This window comes from Corvus brachyrhynchos, unplaced genomic scaffold (assembly GCF_000691975.1).
Source record: "Corvus brachyrhynchos isolate BGI_N302 unplaced genomic scaffold, ASM69197v1 scaffold216, whole genome shotgun sequence".
NCBI classification, from domain to species: domain Eukaryota; kingdom Metazoa; phylum Chordata; class Aves; order Passeriformes; family Corvidae; genus Corvus; species Corvus brachyrhynchos.
In genome coordinates, this window is record NW_008238443.1 from 390003 (window position 1) to 407466 (window position 17464).

Sequence of the window (17464 nt, forward strand, 5' to 3'; positions counted from 1 at the left end):
AGGCCACATTATCATGCATATTAGAATCAGCAAGAGACTTCTCAAAAAATTGTGCACAGCACAGTTATTAAGCAAAGCTGGATATGAACAGTGCATTTCTTGTGTAATGCTCATGTTATTCCCAGCTGACAGACAAAGAAAAGACAAATGGCAACATTTTTAGTTCTAGAAGGTGACTTCAGACAGAGAACTGGGCTGGAATTGGACTGTTGTCTGAAATGGGCAAACTTTCCTGACCTTGTGGCTCAGAAACAGTTCTACATCCTCACTACACCTGACATCTTCCTGTGTGAGAAATGCAGGCCCATCACAGGTACACTTAGAAGAGCAGAGCTCAGAAACACTGAACTACCTGGGGCTTAAGCACAGGAAGAAAAAACTGCATTCCCCTTCAGCTGTAGAAGTCAGCCTGTTTGGAGAAGGTTTGCCTTCCTAGGAAACAAGGGAGGCTGGGCTGGGAAAGTCCATGAAAGGATGTGATTAGCTTAGGACAGAACCAGGACTAAGCCTGACCCTGGAACTTCCACCTAAGAGTTTCTCGTGGTGCAAACAGCTGCTACAACCATGTTGAGGATATTGTGAACTGTATTTCATACATGGTTGCATATTGTTCAGAAGTAATGTACACAAAATGCCACAGCCTTTTAAAACATTTCCCAACCAATCCTGAGCAAAGAAGTTGTGGTTTATTTCTCCATCATTATTCATGCAACATTCAGTGCAAACAGATGGATATTGAAACAGCAGCGGGTGGATTCTTCATTTGAGAAGTAATAATGTGGTGTTTCATTCATCTGCTACCAAGAGCACAGGGCAAAATATTCAGTAAATACCCTGTCTTTAAAAACTTTAAGGCTTTTCTTGCATACTTATGACCTACAGAGAGACTCTGACACTACTTTGAGTAAAGCTATAGGGGGAGAAAAGACCTAGGTTAATGCATTTTGAGATCAGAACCAGGCTAAGTCCTTAGATCTTTATGGTAAAACCAGTACGGTTTTCTGCTTTGTTAGTAAGATTCTTGGATTAATTTTCAAGCATCATAGAAATTTTAGCCAGAGAACACAAAGGAGCATCAGTCTGTTTCATCAGACTTTGTAAGACAGTGTCCTTTCTTGCCTGCATGGCAGGGTCACCTTGTTGGTGTGTCAGCTGGGGTGCATTTAGCTGTGATAACAACAAAATTCTGGCATTGACTTTTGTTAGAATCTTCTTTGCAACATGAGTCAAGGTCCTAAACAAGGGGAGCAAAATTCAGCCTAAGTTCAGACCCCCACTGAAATGGCACAATTTAAACTTTAAATGTTCAACAATACATGGCATGTGAACAGATGTAGCAGTACAGAAGCCGTTTAAGGATCAGCTTCATTTTAATGCTTATGAGACAAGGAACGGGGAGAAGAGAAGATTGAATGAGAAAATCAGCAGCAAAGACAAGTTTAGGACCTCACGCCTCTACATGCAGTGCCTCAAAAGCAATGAGCATTTCATTTGCTTATACCAGGATTGGTAAAACGGAGAGAGAAGGGGATCTTCCCCTACTGACAAAAAAAAAAGCTGTCCCCAGAACAACCCTCTTTTTCTCCAAAAATCCATTGTAAGAAAAATGCCCTATCTAGGTGCACAAACAGAAACCTCTCATGCAACCTCTCATCAGTCATCACCGGCACCTACCGTGGCATATAAAGCTGAGTAGATGCTCAAAGCAGCATGTTTGGATGGAAAAGATCTCCTGGCCTTTTCAATCACCTCCACATCCCCAGTGCAGATGTTGCCATTGTTGATGAACTGGTGGTGGGCCCGACAGTCGTTTCCAGTGTAGTTGGGTTTGCACACAGTCAGGAAGTAGGGAGCCAAGTTCCCAGTCACAACCTGGCCAGCGTTTACAAAGATGTCAGTGGCAAAAAGTCCAAATGCAAACACTCCTGTGAGGAAAGATTAAAAACAGTGATTATTCAAACAGGTTTAGAAAATCTCACTATACCTGAGAGACATAATGAGAGTAGTATCATGTACTTAAAACAAATCTGTCACAAAAAAAGGGATCTCTGAACCTGAAAGAGCAGTGCAGTGCTGAGACACAATATTCCTCTAACATAACCACCTAGGATCAAGTACCTTTTGGATTTTGACTATTCACCATCTTGATGTTGAAAAATTACAATCCTGACCTAGAAATACTTGGCATGTACTTTTGGAAGCACCCCAATGCTTTGCTCTGGAAGACAGCTGCAATTCAGTTCATGCCACCGGGAACACATAACCACAATCCTGTCAGATGAAGTATTCACTTCAATGCAGGAACTTTTCCACAGTTGTGAAGCGTCTCTTGATCAATACTGCAGTTGTCACATCCTTCACTGACTCCTCTTGAGTGTTATCAACACCTGCTACAGCTGCTATGAACTTATGAGGATCTTTCAGATGCAAGTAATACCTACATACCAGAGGTACAGAACAGCAGGTTTGCAAAATACCAGACCCAAATGTTCTGAAAGATTAAATCAGCTCTCCTCTTCCCCTTCTCATCACTAAGGTTGATTAAACTGTCACAAAAACTTAGAACAAATAACTATTGTCTTCTGGTGTGGGAATATTGAGGGTCATGCATTTTTGCTTTCTCCCTTCTGTAGCTCTGAAAGCAAAAGTCATTAAATTATAAATTAACTGAGATTGTTATGTATTTAAATATGACCAAGAGCTGGAGCTCCAGGGAAATCATCTTAGGAAAGCTGTGATAAAATCTTAAAAGCTGCACCACCATGACTGTAACATCTTCACTGCTTATCTATACTGAGTTAAAAAAAGATAAAAAGGCTGCTCTAGTCTGAGACACAAAAAATATGAGGGACTCAGCAAAATAATGCAGCATGTACCGACAGTAACATAAAATAAGACTGTAAATAAAATGGATTTGTTGTACAAGTGTTGAGTTACAAGTGTTGAGTGGGGCATGCCTGTGCTAGTTGGTCAGAGAGATGGTTTGGTGTCACTGGCACAGATCCCTCGCTGGGGTACTGATGGGAAGAGCCCTGCCCTTGGGCAACAGCCTGGAGGGGCTGCAGAGCCATTCGTCCTCACCATCCTCCCCCAAGGTTAGCAAGGAGCATCACACAGTGAGGATGATTCTGGGGGCAGAGTGTGTTCCTATTCCTTATGCAAGTTTACTTTTATTTATTATTAATGAACTGGTACGTGATCATGGATTTAAAAAGCCAGTGGTGGCCAAAGAAGGAGGCTGCCTTCCTCTGGTTTTAGGCTTCTTTTCAGTGGTGTGACAGTTTTCCTCCCATTTATCTTTCTATGTTTGAAAGGAGAGAACACTGACACTGCTCCTTTATTTCCTTTATCCCTCTGGTAATATTTTAAATCCATGGTTTTCTACAGCCATCAGGAACATCTCACCTACATTACTCAGTGCACAAGCAAGTTCAAAGGAAAAAGGCAGAAGGGTATCTTTTCAGCCTTAAGAACAGCTGAAGTTAGGACAGAGATGAGTCTTATTTTATATACATCACTCTGTCAAAATTTGAAATTTTTTTGGCACAGCTTGCTTTAAATGGCATCTTTCTGATGTTCTGTGCAAATTACAGGGAGTGCAGCGAGGATTATTACCCAGCCTTTTACAATAGTTAGAGGAAATTTAAGTGTCAGGCAGTCTGGCTCATGCTCTTTATCATGTATGTACAAGCCAAGAACTGAGACATTTCAGAAACAGCTCGCGGGCTTCACAAAACTATTTCAGTCTCTAGGAAGTGCATATGTACAAAGGTACTTTTCTCCATTAAAGAAAGACATTTCAACACCTGCTTTTTATTAATATTTGGTAGCACAGAAAGTGCTGGCCCAGATGCAGCTGCCGAGGCCTGCAGTAGTCTGGAGAAGAGCAGAGCAAGCCATGGCTGAAAACTTTATCACATTCTGACTGTGGTGCATTGTGGCTGCTGCAATCCCTCTCTCACAGTTCTGCCAAGCTGTGCTCTGTGAAAATCACAGCTATGTGCAGCAATAAGTCTGGCTGGCAGGGATGTGACCCTCGCAGGCTGATTACACATCATGTCTCTGGAGACTTGGAGCAAGGGTTGTGATTGATTTAAAGGCTGTAATGCCAGTGCGCCTGGGCAGTGGTGGACAGTCCCTGATGGTTTTTGTACCTCAGGAATCCATCTGTGCAATGGATTTGTTCAATGACCTACAGCAGCTAAACTAACTGACCAGAGCACAAAAATGCAGTGACGTGATTGCTAGCCTTTTAGAGGCAGACAAATTGCTCTGAAAGGCTCCATGGGAAGGGCAACTAGCCCCAGCTCTTCAGGGTCATACAGCTCAAGCCTGTCATATAATGCCAGAGAGAGAGAATGGGAGATGTGCCTTTTCCAGACTTTGACATTCAGGTGTAATGGGAGGTGGTGTCATCCTGCTCAGCAGCAAGAGCTTTATTTCAGTTTGCTCACTCTGGGCCAGAAAACCTGGGAATGAGCTGTAGTGCAGAACTTAGCATATGCTGAGAAAAGATGGGAACAGTGCAAGCCACATGGGAAGCAGACCTACAGCTGCTCACTAGCAGAAAGGATGAAGGTTAATTGCAATTACATAAAGCCAATCTTTCCCCTCAGCCACACGTGTCACATAGTCTGGCTGCAAAAAGAGGCCTTAAAGAAGGAGCAGAAGGTATGTCTGGAAAGGCCTTCTGACTTTTTCTCACTGTCCTGACTCTCAGCTGTATTTTGTCTCAACAGCAGGTAGAAAGAAGAGGTTAGAAGACAAAACAATAAGCAGAATGTAACTGGGAGTGATACTAGCTTAGGCCAGAGATAAGAGGGCAGGCTGTACTCCCTGCTACTTTCTCAGCTGCTCCAGAGTCCAAGAAAGCAAAGATCAGATTTTTACATATCTTCACCTCCAGTGAGAAAGCCCTTAGACAAATTAAATGTTGAAGCCAGAAAAAAAACAAACAAGGAAAGTCCTGTTGAAAAATGCTGAGGGCAGACAAAGTGAAGATTGACTTTCCAGATTCATGTCATCTGAACTAACACTTGCCTTGGCAGAAAAGTCTAAGTATTTAGCAGCTTCAATTTTTGAGTGCTTCATTTTTAATTTCTCCACTTACACATCCCTCTAAATGACTGTCAGAAAGTCCTTCATGAACCCCTGATTTCTGGGCTCTCACCCACATCCTACTCTCATGTTCTATCGCCTATCAAGCTCCTTGTGTGGCTGTTCATCAGTGTTACCACCTCCAGCTCTATTGCTTTTGCTAACAGACACATCTGCCCTGAAGAAGAATCCAGCTCTTCTCATTCACTGCAGCCTCTGTACAACCCTCTGTCCTCCCTGCAATTCATGCTCAAGCTCTCTTCTTCCACCCTGAATCTATGTAACCTCAGTCACTGCAGCTGCTTGTTGACTCCATGGAAACTCTCGCTATTAGAGGCATTTAAAATGCCTCTGATTTGAAAAAAAACCAAACCACTACCACAACAAAAATCAACAAAAACCCTCTTGGGACTTTTAGAAGAGCATCTGAAAAGACATCAGGAGGAGGGAAGTAAGAAGCCAGTGGGTGGAAATGAGAAGGCTTTATTACAGAAAGAACATGAAACCCTTAAGTAAAGTGACAAAAGAAACAATGCATTGAAGGGTTCACGAGACATCAGAAACTGGGCTCTTCAGTAACATATCATCATGTTTTCTACCAAGGATATTTATTTAGGCACTTCTCTCTGTCCCAGTCAATTTTCTGAATTTGTCACTCTCAACTTAACTTGCTTGGAAAATGTTCCTATTTCACATGCACACTCACATTCACCTAACCCCTTTTCCACCCCCCTGTTTTTTAAGGAAGATTAGAGTTTCAGTGGAGAATGTCCATGGAAGGACTCAGGGCTCTATGGCAATGTTGATCCTCAACCCATCTCTGAATGTTTTGCTCTAAGAATCTTGTGCATCCAATAAAGCCATAAACTTATAGCCCTGTGACTCAGACTCTGCTAAATCACCCTTCATCATTACATCTTAAAGGAGACCTGTATCATTAATCCATTTTACAACAGGAGAGATGGGGGTTGCAGGGTAATTTATTGTCCTGTTGCCGTGGCATCAGGAACAGGCTCAACATCAAGCTTCCGAGTGCTCATAACCTCATCCCAGGATTGGCTTTGATCTTCTACCAAAGACCCCAAAAAGCTCACTACTCCAGCTATCTACTACCTCTTGTATCTACCCGCTTCACTTGTGGGCATCTGCCTGGATACTTGTTTCCCCCAGATATAAGAAGGAAGACACATGGTTTGACCATGCCAGAAGAAATTCAGTTCCCACTGCAAGAGTACTCTGGAGGCTCAAGACTCGTCCTGACAGATGCACAGGGTATCTTCCTTCCTCACTGCTTTCACAACCACCAGTTTTCATCAAGGCAGCTGTCAGCTCAGAGCCTGGCATCAAAGGGAACAGTAAGGGTTGGTTTGTCCCCAGCACAGTGACCTTTTTCTCATTGTGGAGGTTCTTCTGTGATAAGATCTACAGTAGCTCACGCTGCTGCGGCAGTTTAGGTTTGGGGCAACACTCCCAAATACAGCTTGAGCCCTATGGAAAGGCAGCCAGTTAATAACAGAACATGTAGTGTTTCACAGCAAACTTCAGATGCAAGGCAGACAGAAGGACAGGGTCAGGTAAGCAGGTACTCAGGGAATTGACATCAGAGCTCTGGGGTGTATCTATCCTATTACAACAAACTCAATGTGTGTATAAATCTTGTAAACCTTTATTTGCTGAACTAAAGTCTTAATTGGCTGAAATAAAGCCCTAATTTCATTATTTAGCGGCCCACTGTGAGGTGTCACCATGCTTTAGATTAAGTTGTCAACTTAATCTATCTGCACCATTTGTTAATGGCAAATTATGCGCATCCAGAGTAAAATCCACTGGTAACAAGCTGATGAAGCATGCTGTATTTCTAGATATCTGAATTAGAAAGGGGCTACTTGCATGTTATCAGGGCTTTGCAGGTAGACAACTTAATCACGTGGATTAGAAACCTAATATAATGAAATGCAACACAATACATACTGCAGTCACCCTGTCGTAGTGGGTCAGGGAGGTCTGAATCCCTGATCGTGGGGGTATGATAGCAGCTGTACATAAAGGACTAAAACCTTGACTGAAACAATTCACTAAAATGTTTTATGACCTCTATTTGCAATACAAAGCATGAAGCAGAACGCAGAAGCAAATGCAAGGTGGAACAATGTTAACAAAGTGCTGTTATGGGAAGCTGAATGGGAAATTACAAGACACAATGAATAAACATACACAAAAAAGGCTGTGTATGCTCAAGTTGGGAGACAGGGAGAAGAGGGAGAGGTCCAGGAAACAGCCACTCTTGCCACTTAGTTTCTCAAAGGTTCAGCACATAAACAGCAAGTTTTGGCATTAGAAATTGGTGATAGAACTGCTGGGAAGGGTGGGGAGAGGAGGGAAGAGAGAGGATGTGACTAAAGTAAAGCAGTGCAGCAGCAATATATCAGAAAAAACTGCTCTAGTTTGACCTCAGAATCTTTTAAAAAAAAGTCTGTGAAAGCAACTGTAAAAGATAAAGAGGAAGATGGAACAAATTGCAGCATACATCAAAGTCTGCTGTTTCCAAGCTAAGCCAGCTTTTTTCCACTGATAAAGAAACTGGTTTTCTAAATATAGGAAACAGCAGGTTTCACGAGTCTAGGCTGCAATACAGGATTTGATACACACTGCAGCAAGGTGAGAGGCAGACCTTTGCCACAAAAGCAAATGTCTACCAGGATGGAGGATTCATGCCAGGGCTAGGAAGCAAGAAGAAATTGTGGTTCTGCTTCCTGTAGACAAAGACTCAGGGAGAGATTTAATACAAAGCTCAACATTCAGAGTCACAACTAAACTCAGGACAGAAGGCTCTTAGAAACAAACATGTGCTGAGACCTTGAGGAGAACGAGGAGACAATCAACAGAGAGCACAGTAAACAAGATAGGAAAAAAATGGGACAGAAACATGGGGCTTTGCCAGCATTCCAGAAAAGCTGTAGGTTTTTTGTTTTGTTCCACTTTCAAAGTGCAAAGAAGTGCTTAATTCTGTATATGTGAAGGAAAAGCAAGAGGTGAAAAGCAAATCTAGCACCAAACGCAAAACATCCAATGGACATTATATGAGAAGGGTCCTTATCTTTCACAGGACTGAAAGACAGCTTGAAGTTTCCCTTTTTGCTTCTCTTTCCTTGCAAAATATAGATGAATGTTCAATGAAGTATCTATAGCTTTCTGTTTGTTTTGTGGAAAGCACATTTAGGCTACTATTCTTAAAATCCCATCCTTTCCCTGCAACTTCCACTACAGAGTTAGGGAGGGAGAAAAAGCCTCTTTGCCTTTCTAAAATTTGGGAGCAGCAACTCTTAAAGTTCTCCATGATGTGCCTTGCAGGGCCAGACAGTAGTGTTCATTTTTCCTGACACATGAGCACCTAGACACATTGCAGGATTTTTCTCATCCTTTTGAAAAATATAAACTGTAATGCCTTATAATACATTTTTCAAAGCAGTTAAATTACTGCTTTTTGAAGGTTCTCATTAAGACTTGCTTAAACATCTGGGTACCAAAACTAAACTGGCAGCAAACTTTTTGCCACAGGCCAGACTCCTTGCTAGGGAAGAGAACTTGCAAGAGAACTTAGTTAATCAGCTCTGTAACTTTTGGCCCTAAAGTTTATCAAGAGAACACACCCAGAGAAATCCATGTAGAAGCAACCTAGTTGTCTTTGCACAGCCAGGCACCTGGGAAGCCTCATTTTGCAGGAAGCAGCTGTATGGAGCTAACTTCCCTAGATCATCCAGGCAAAGGGTACAGCTGCTCAGTCTGTGCCATGTTTTCAAAACGCAGGCAAAATGCAAAATGAAAAACATGCACTTATCTTCAGTTCCTTTCACAAATTATTTCATCCAACAAATTCTACTTCTCTCATTTCACTGCAGAGGCAGGGAAAAGGTTTCAGAAGAAAACAAGCACATAGTGTAGTTTAAGACAAGGCAAAGACTTCAAGCCGTTTTTAATAACATTAACTTCATTTTTCTCAGGAAAACAAACACAGCTGCAAAACCAAGATTCATTTCCCTAGCATGGTTTATGTCCTACTACTCTCTGAGAGTCCACTGTATCATTGCTATCCCCTTCTCTTCCACCAGAAGAGAAACAACAGCATGAATTTTTAAGAATAAAGCTAACTGTAAGAAAACATACTGAGCAAATGCTTAGCCTCCATGATCTAAGGACTTTTAGTGCTGACCCCGCAGGCAAGAGTGTTTGATTGGGACTTTGCAACATGCCAAATGTGCTGGAACAGTCAAAAAGCCCTGAGTGGCACAGTGGACATTGGTACCCTGCTTCTCTCTTAATGGCAGTTTGCAACATGCCAAATGTGCTGGAACAGTCAAAAAGCCCTGAGTGGCACAGTGGACATTGGTACCCTGCTTCTCTCTTAATGGCAGTTTGCTGTCCATCAATGTGTCCTGGAGGTTATGTAAAGTTCAAGGGTGTTTTACTTTTAACTTCATTTCTGTGTCTTTTTGCACCCACCAGCAGCACACAGACCAGGCCCAAGTAACAAACCACAGGTGGTTTGCTTTCACCCCCATGGTGGCAGAAGAGACATTTCGCTCCCTGCCTTCCATGCGTAAAGCAGGAGGCACAGAGGGACGCGAGGGAGGAAGAAAACTACGGTTCTTCCTCCTTTGCAGCATATATTTGCTGATAACGAATATGCTAACACAGGGTAAGACCTTCAACTCCATGCTCTGAGGAGGTACCCTGCCTGCAGCCAGGGATGTGCTCCATGGAAGCAACGCAACACTTGCCACAGCCACAGCAGATATTTTTCATTCCAGGTAAAGCTCAGAAATTCAGCAGTGGCAGGGAAGAAGCGCCCCAGGTACTCTCAGCATTTTTCCCCCATTGCTTCTTGTAAGTCAGACCATGAGCTGGGGCTTGGCTCTCTGTGAGGGGCAGTGTGTGAGGGTGCTTCACTTCTAAGAGTGCACGAGGAGGGCAGTGCCATGATGCTCTGTGGGCAAAGCCCCTCTTGGCCAGCGGGGAGCCATCTGAGGAGCCACTGGCCCACGCCAGCAGCCAGACATCCCATCCCACATATGAACTTGGGACTAATCAACAGTGTGAAGAAGGTAAAGCGGTTTGCAAGCACCATGTAAAGCAACCTCTACGTGGTTTAATGACAGAACTTAATTTCTCAGCAATTAACTCAATGGAAGCTCTCAGAAAAAGCAAATACAATGAAAATAATAATATTATTTTGAAGTGAACTCTGGGCTTTTTTATGCTGTGCTCAGCTGAACATTATGTGGCAGAGTTATGGATGTTAAAATTAGAGCTGAAAAGAAAAATGCCAAATAGATGAGCTAGTGAGGACCAATTTTTAAGTAAAATGGGTAGCTCACATAAACTAGCAGTGATGGATTCATTCATAAAAGGATTTGATTGGTATAACCTTTCTTTAAGGGTCTCAAAAAAGCATTAAGCTCAGCAGAATATGATCTAAACCAGCTCCAGCCAGCATGATATGGCAAATTTTGAAAGTTACCTTGCAAATCCTATGGGGAATATCCCTCTAAGGTGGAAGATGCCTGCAAAGATTTCACAGCTTAATTAATTTTGTGCTGTGCTTTGGCGGGGTGTTTCATTCTGGTTTGGTTCAAAGAGGGTCCAAGTTGCAGTACACAGGATGCTTACCTATAAAACGTATTATTCTTCGAAGCAGTGGGTTCAGGTAACAGCACTCTCCAGTCAAAATAGTTTTCTCTTGAATAATGAGGGTTTCTCGGGTAGACTTTATGAAATACATGGATATCTCACCAATAAATATCTGCCGGGAAAGGGAAAGAAACAGAAGGTTAAAAATTATATGAGCAAGCATTAAAACATGGGTGACTAGTTCCAGCCCACTGACAGTCCTACACAGTAGTGTGTTTGGGGACACTGCACTTACACTGTGGGGCTACTCAGCATGAGCTCACACAGACCCAGCTCCCACCCAGGAGAGGGTTCATTCTTGCACTCAGTGTTACAGAGACCCAGAGGAGCTGACTTTAATCATGGGGTGGATTGTGATGGTGCATCTCTCCCCCCTCCCCTGACTGCCCTATGAGCTGAGAAATGCTCATTAAGCCTTAGCCTTGATGAGCTGCCCCTGGACTAAGCCCCTCTTGAGCATATCAGAATCATTGCTCCCAGGAGCTCCTGCTGTCTAACGAGCACCTGTTTTTTCACAAACAGCCTTGGAAACTTATTTTTCTTGTCAATAACAGCCCAAGTGAAATAATATTTTTGTTGTTGAACCTCCCACAAAAGCTACCAACTTGAATTGTGCTCAAGGTGGAAAATTACCATAACTAAAGCCCACTCTCTTGTGACCCTCTAAACAACAGTTCAAAGCGAGATCCTTTTTGAGCTCTCAGTTCCCAGAAGATAAGGGGGTAATGTGGATGTCTCAAACACTGATAACTGGATGGCCATGGAGCCAGCCAAGGACTGCTGGTAACAACAGACAAGGATTGTTGGTAATGACCGAGGACTGTTGTTATTAAAATGCTGTGAGAGCAAGATTTGACTAAATGTCCTGTTTGACTTATCAAAAATGAAGTCTCCAGAGAACCACTGCTTATGCTGTTAGCAGTGCTTATGTATTGCATACTTTTGTGTGATCTGGTCATTCATGCTTTTTATAAATGTAATAGCTGCTTCCGACAGGAGTAGGATCATTATTTCTTAAGCACTTAGAACTAATTTAGTTCTGTTGCACTGAGGCCTATCTACCCTCACTAAAGCTGGACAGAATTTAATCACAGGCTTTAGAGGCAATGATAGTCCACACACAGCAGGAACTTCTGAAAATATCACCTATCATGTTCTGTCAGCAGGCTTTAGAAAGGGAAACTGGGAGCCTTTCAGAAAGACAGAGTTTGCAATTAAAGTGTTTAAAATAAAAAAGCCTGCCTGAAATGGAATAAATGAGCTTTTAAGGGGGAGCATTCAAAATTATTAATTTAATACATTATTACAGGACATACACAAGGGAAATCCATAGTGTTAGGGAACAGTCAGAGAAATACATAACAAAAGTGTTTGTGTACAGACACACATGGGGTGGCACAGACGCCTGGAGTTAGTATAAATGTCAAGGATAAGTCACCTTAGTTCACTTTGACTGCTGGAATGGTGTGTTGTTTCAAGGGCAACAATTTATCCTTATTAAGCCAGATGAGCGTCCTTATTGATTATTGACATTCAAGCCAAGTATGCTCAACCTCTTTATAATTCTACCCGCTGATGGCGAGAGATGTGGCGCTGTAAAATGCGTGTCGATAATGGCATCTGGAGGGGAGCTGATGCATGGGAGCTGCACTGAAATATTGCCTTTATCCCGTTTCACTCCATCTGCTCTTAACAGAATTGGCAAGCAGTTCAATAAGCTCAGCTCACTAACGACGGGGCTGGGAATTAAGAAAAAGACCATCCGCACTAAAGCAGTTTGAAAGTGACACTCTGTTTCAAACCGTTTATTATTTGAATTATTATAATGTTCAGAAGTTTGAATTACTGCTTTGGCTCTCTGTCTGCCCGGGGCTGTACATACACACTGAGAGACAATTCACACCCTGAGGGAATTCTACTCTATGCAGACAGGGGCTACTCGGCTTTAAAACGTCCTAAACTTTTCAAATAAGAGAGACTTAGGTATAAAACATACTAATAGTCCTCCTGTAACAATACATACATCTTTAAGCTTCCTTTGCATCAGAAGTTAACGGAGTATTTTCCTGCTTCAATTCCCATCTTTGTTTCCATAAATCTAGCTGTCTGGCATAACTCCTAGCAACTCCCATGTGCATAGATTAGTTCCACTTAGATTTAGGAGTAAATTTTGCCAGGCTGTAAATCTGTTCAGTTCCATTCCACTGATTTAAGCAGAGTTATCCCAGATTTCCTACAGCATAACAGTTAAAAAATTGATTTTTTTTAAAGTGAATACTGCCTTCGGTTTAATGCAAAATTTATGTATATGGCAATAAAGTTGTGTTTGTGTGGAGATACAAAGTGATTCAACATAAGTGGATGATTCTTGTCATGTCATCTCTGGCACTGAATTTAGTTGCTGAAATTTGTTCTTATGTGCTTAATATGGGATCTCTAGAAAGTCAGCCTTACTGTTTCCTAAAATTTCAATGGGCAATTGGACACCTGATTCTGAAAGCTAGTTCATCTGTGTGCAGTTGAATGTGGTCTGAATAGCTCTCAAAGAACTTGTATTTTTTTTTCTCTCCAGGCATTTCTGAAATCAAGTAACTCCACTGATTCTCGTGATTTAAAACCTGATGATTCTGCATGATTCATGCGGGGTCCACATCCAGCCAAGTTGTCCAGCTGGCCTCCCAGAATCAATCACCGGCACTACTGAGTGCCTCAGCTGCTGCCAAAACAGAATCAGCACTCCAGGAATGGTTACAAATCAGTTCTATATCTGAAATCCAAATATAGATTCTGTATATAAATATGGGTGGGAAAAGAAAAGAGCAAGCAAACTGCTTTTATTTCCATTTGGGAAAACAATGCAAGGTTAGTGAACTTCAGTATCATATTGGTTTAATTAGATAGTAGAAATGGCAGGAGAATTGCACTGAAGGTTGGGGATTGAAAGCACAAGTGATCTGCAGTCTGCTGTGGTGTAGGTAATAGGGAAGCAAAGGTAGTGCTCTGGATGTATTTTTGTTCTTGTTTGCCTGAATGCAACAGCAGCTCATCTACACTGAGAACATTATTGCTTGAGAACCCTTGCTCACATTCCATTTCTTATTACTAGCAGGTAAAAATACAAGGATGACTCAAAGCCCCAGTATGAATTAGAAGTACCTGCCCAGAAGTAATTTTTACTCTGATGATTTCAACCTCTCCAGTGACAAAACTTCTACAATTTTCCCTGCCTTCCAATTACTGGCAGTGTCACCAAATACTTGTCCCTCAATGTTCAGCTCTCAAAGCCCTCTGCTGCACATGCTTTCCTTATTTCCTGGCTCATCCTGACCCAGCAGATAATAAAATTATCTGTCCATTTTCCTCTTCAACAGTCTTTTATCCATAGTAGTCCTTCAGCTGACATTTTCAGACAGTGAAATGTCTCATCTTCCCCTTTCAAGTTCCCAGCACAGCATTAGCACCTGATACTCCCTCCACTCCTGTACAGTTTACCAACAATTTGTAAATTTAATTATCAGTTTAATCAACAAAACAGTGGAACTATTGCTTTTAAAGGGACATGGAGTATTTTTTTTTCCCCTACAGCACTTTCTGATAAGCTCGCACAAAGGATCATTTGCACAACTTTGTTCCCAAAAAAAAAAAAGAGGTGAACTTCAAGAAGACCTCTTTCTGTGAGGATAAACTACGATAAAACTATCCAGGAATGTGTCTGTGGTACAGCCAAGAGGAGGTTGCAGACAGCGTCATCCTAGAGCTGCCCTCCTGTGGTAGTTGTGCAGTGGGGCAAGGATGGAGAGCCGAACTGAAGAGTAACTACTGATGGCGCTGACTGCCACGGATGGGCCCAGCTTTTAACCCCATTTGTTCCTTTTATCAGTTTTTCTCATTCAGGACATTGGCCTTGTGCCTCAGTTCAAATCCTGTAGCAAAGCTGAGGACTGTGTCCCTTCCTCACTCCCCTGCCATGCTTTCACATACTTCTCCTCCAGTAGCTAAAATCTTTCTCCTTAGTCATGTTTCTCTAAACTCCTGTGCATGTAGTGCCACAATCTGGTTCCTCGTGTGCTCCAGTCATGCTGCCCCAGTCTCACCTCTGTTTTCCTCCCTTTGAAAACCCACTACAGATTCACTGCAACTCAAGCTGCTCATCCGTCTTCTCCAGTGGAATCTGCCCTGACTGCCTCCTCGCTCTGCCACTGCTGCTGGCAGGGGCTGCACCTCACAGCCCTCCTGCCTCCCCTTCACTCACTCACTCACTCGTGACAGATACGATAACACTACTTTTATAATTTTTTCATGCTTTCAGTGAACACTGGGGTTGTGTGAAAGCTCCCACCATTTTAATTTCAGTTGCAATTCCACACAGGTAAAGGAGGAGCATCATCCAGGATGCATGGAAGAGATGCAGGATGCACCACTGTGCCCACAGCCTGGGACTGCCTTAAGTCTGTCTCTCTGGGAAAGTCACTTCCTTCTGCTGCTTTTCATGAACAAGTACAAGTGATGTCATTTCTTATCACAGCAAGACAATGGAGTTCCTATATTAGGGAGAATTATGTGAAGTGCAGACATGACTTGTCTGTTTTTCCTATGCATTAAATTAACATTATTCTGATTTCTGTGAGCTTTTAAATCCTTCAACTTGTTTACTCTAACAGCACCCTTGTGACACAGTCAGTCCTTGTTAACATCACTTTCTACACTGAAACCCCACCCAGGGACATGCTAAAACACACAAAAATCTCTCCAGGAAACAAAACTGAACTTAGATCTTGGGACATCATTGCTCTTGGTTCTGGGCAGGTTTCAGCAAGCTCTATGACATTTCCCAAATCCTGTGCAAGGATGCGTGTGGCTGCACTTTTAATGTCACAAATAGAAAGAACCAAATTAATCAAGTCTGCAGCATTCAAACAGCAGCCAAGGGGAGGAGTGGATATGAGGAAGGCACTGGCTGTGAGACAAGCTACATGCAGAGCGCTGAAAAACAGAGAATAGCAGCAGATGAGGGTTGTGGAGCTCTCAACCCCAATCAGCCAGTTTCAGCATGACTCCACACACTCTCTCTGGGAAAAGCAGCACTCTTCACCAAAAGGTGACCTTTGCAAAATGTTCCAGAGGGTGTTTCATCAGCACTGGCCTCCACTGGGCCAAAAGCAGTTCTGCCGTTCTGCACTGTATCTCTGAGATTTGTATCAGAATGGCTGCAGTCAGGAGAGGGATGTTCTTCAGGCTCTACATGGGAGCTCGTGTCTCCATTCATCTGTCACGGAGTGGCTGAAGATTTTCACAAATCACACAGAATGGGGAGACACAGAATCACAGAGGGGCCCCTCAGTCCAACCCCTGTCAAAAAGCAGGGCCAGCACAACCCCACAGCCTCTGCTTCAGTGTTTGCCTACCCTCGTTGTTGAAGTCTGCCTAATTTGTAATCCATTTCATTTTTTGAAGCCAGTGTCCCTTGCAGGGTTGCCTCTTGTGATCTGAACAGTCTGTTTCCCTCTTCTCCACAGTCCCCACTAAGAACATGGCTTATATTGGCTTTCACTTACTGCTGTGAGTTTCTTAATTCCTTAGATCTTCCTCACATTTAGCCTCAGACCACGAGGAATATTGATCTGCCATCCCATCTGCTACCTTCAGGACCCAGTATTGACACTCTGAAGCTGAGACACTCCATGGTCAAATCCACGTGGCAAACAATTAGCAACATTTATATTGAGAAAAGGCGCCTTAGAAGGCAGGATGTGGCTGAGGTCTGCCTTGACACCCTCCCAAGGGCACAGGATTTCTGCTGTGATCCACAGACCCAAGCCTGCCTGGGCAGGCAGTAGTTTTCCCTGATAACATCACTATCGTTGATATTACTGAGGACGAGGGACCAGCTGAGGGCTCCCTCAGACACTCTCTTGTCTTTGCCATCACCACCTAGACAGATGTTCTCTGCCCCCAGGAATCAATACTGTCTTTTGCAGAACTATACAAGGCAATGAAAGAGTGTCTTCAGCTGAACGTTGCAATGCCAGCTCACTTTTAATTTTCCAAGTATACAACTCAGTGTGTTCAATCTGCATTCAATTGCTCACCTCATTCTGGTTTTGAGTGGGTGGTTGTTGTTGTTGAATGAAAACAATAGCAAAGAATAGTTATAAGTACTTTCCCAGGACAAGAAAATTGCATTGTTGTTTTGTTTCTTTTTTTATTTCCAGTCAAAAGGGTTGCAATCCACAATTTATATTCTGGCCTGCTCAAAACTCGAAACTGTCTTACTGTTGTGCTCAAAAGCCTAATACATTGTGGTAAAACTGTCTAAAAGAATTATACTGAAGTTCTAATGAAGAGAAGACAGATTTCCCACAGCTCTGCATTGTTCCTCACAAACTGGCAGGTGGCTGGGACCACCACAAGGTTCTGGAGACACTGTGAACAGAAGTGCCTCGAAGTGTTGCACCAAACCAAAAAAGTGCATTTTTTTTCTTCCAGAATGGTGTGCAAACAGCAGAATATATCCATTTACACAGGGCACTGTGCACACCTTTGCCTCATTCCTTTGTATCCCAGTTCGTCATTCTCCACCTCACGACCTGAGCCCTGGCAGGACTCCGGAAGAGGGAGCCAAGTCACCCCTGGCAGAGGACGCAGCCTGCTGTGCCAGCACAGGGCTGCAGGGTGGTGG

General features: G+C 42.9%; 1 protein-coding gene across 2 annotated transcripts in view; it reads right to left on the bottom strand.

Moving 5' to 3' along the window:
- Window positions 1-17464, bottom strand: part of PLPPR1 (phospholipid phosphatase related 1) — an 83550-nt gene that overhangs the window by 9009 nt on the left and 57077 nt on the right. For both annotated transcript variants that reach the window (XM_008635553.2, XM_017736649.1), the window contains exons 4-5: window positions 10765-10897; window positions 1675-1925 (exon numbers count right to left, since the gene is read on the bottom strand). In XM_008635553.2, coding sequence (XP_008633775.1) covers window positions 1675-1925; window positions 10765-10897 — 384 coding nt within the window. The remainder of the gene's footprint in view (window positions 1-1674; window positions 1926-10764; window positions 10898-17464) is intronic.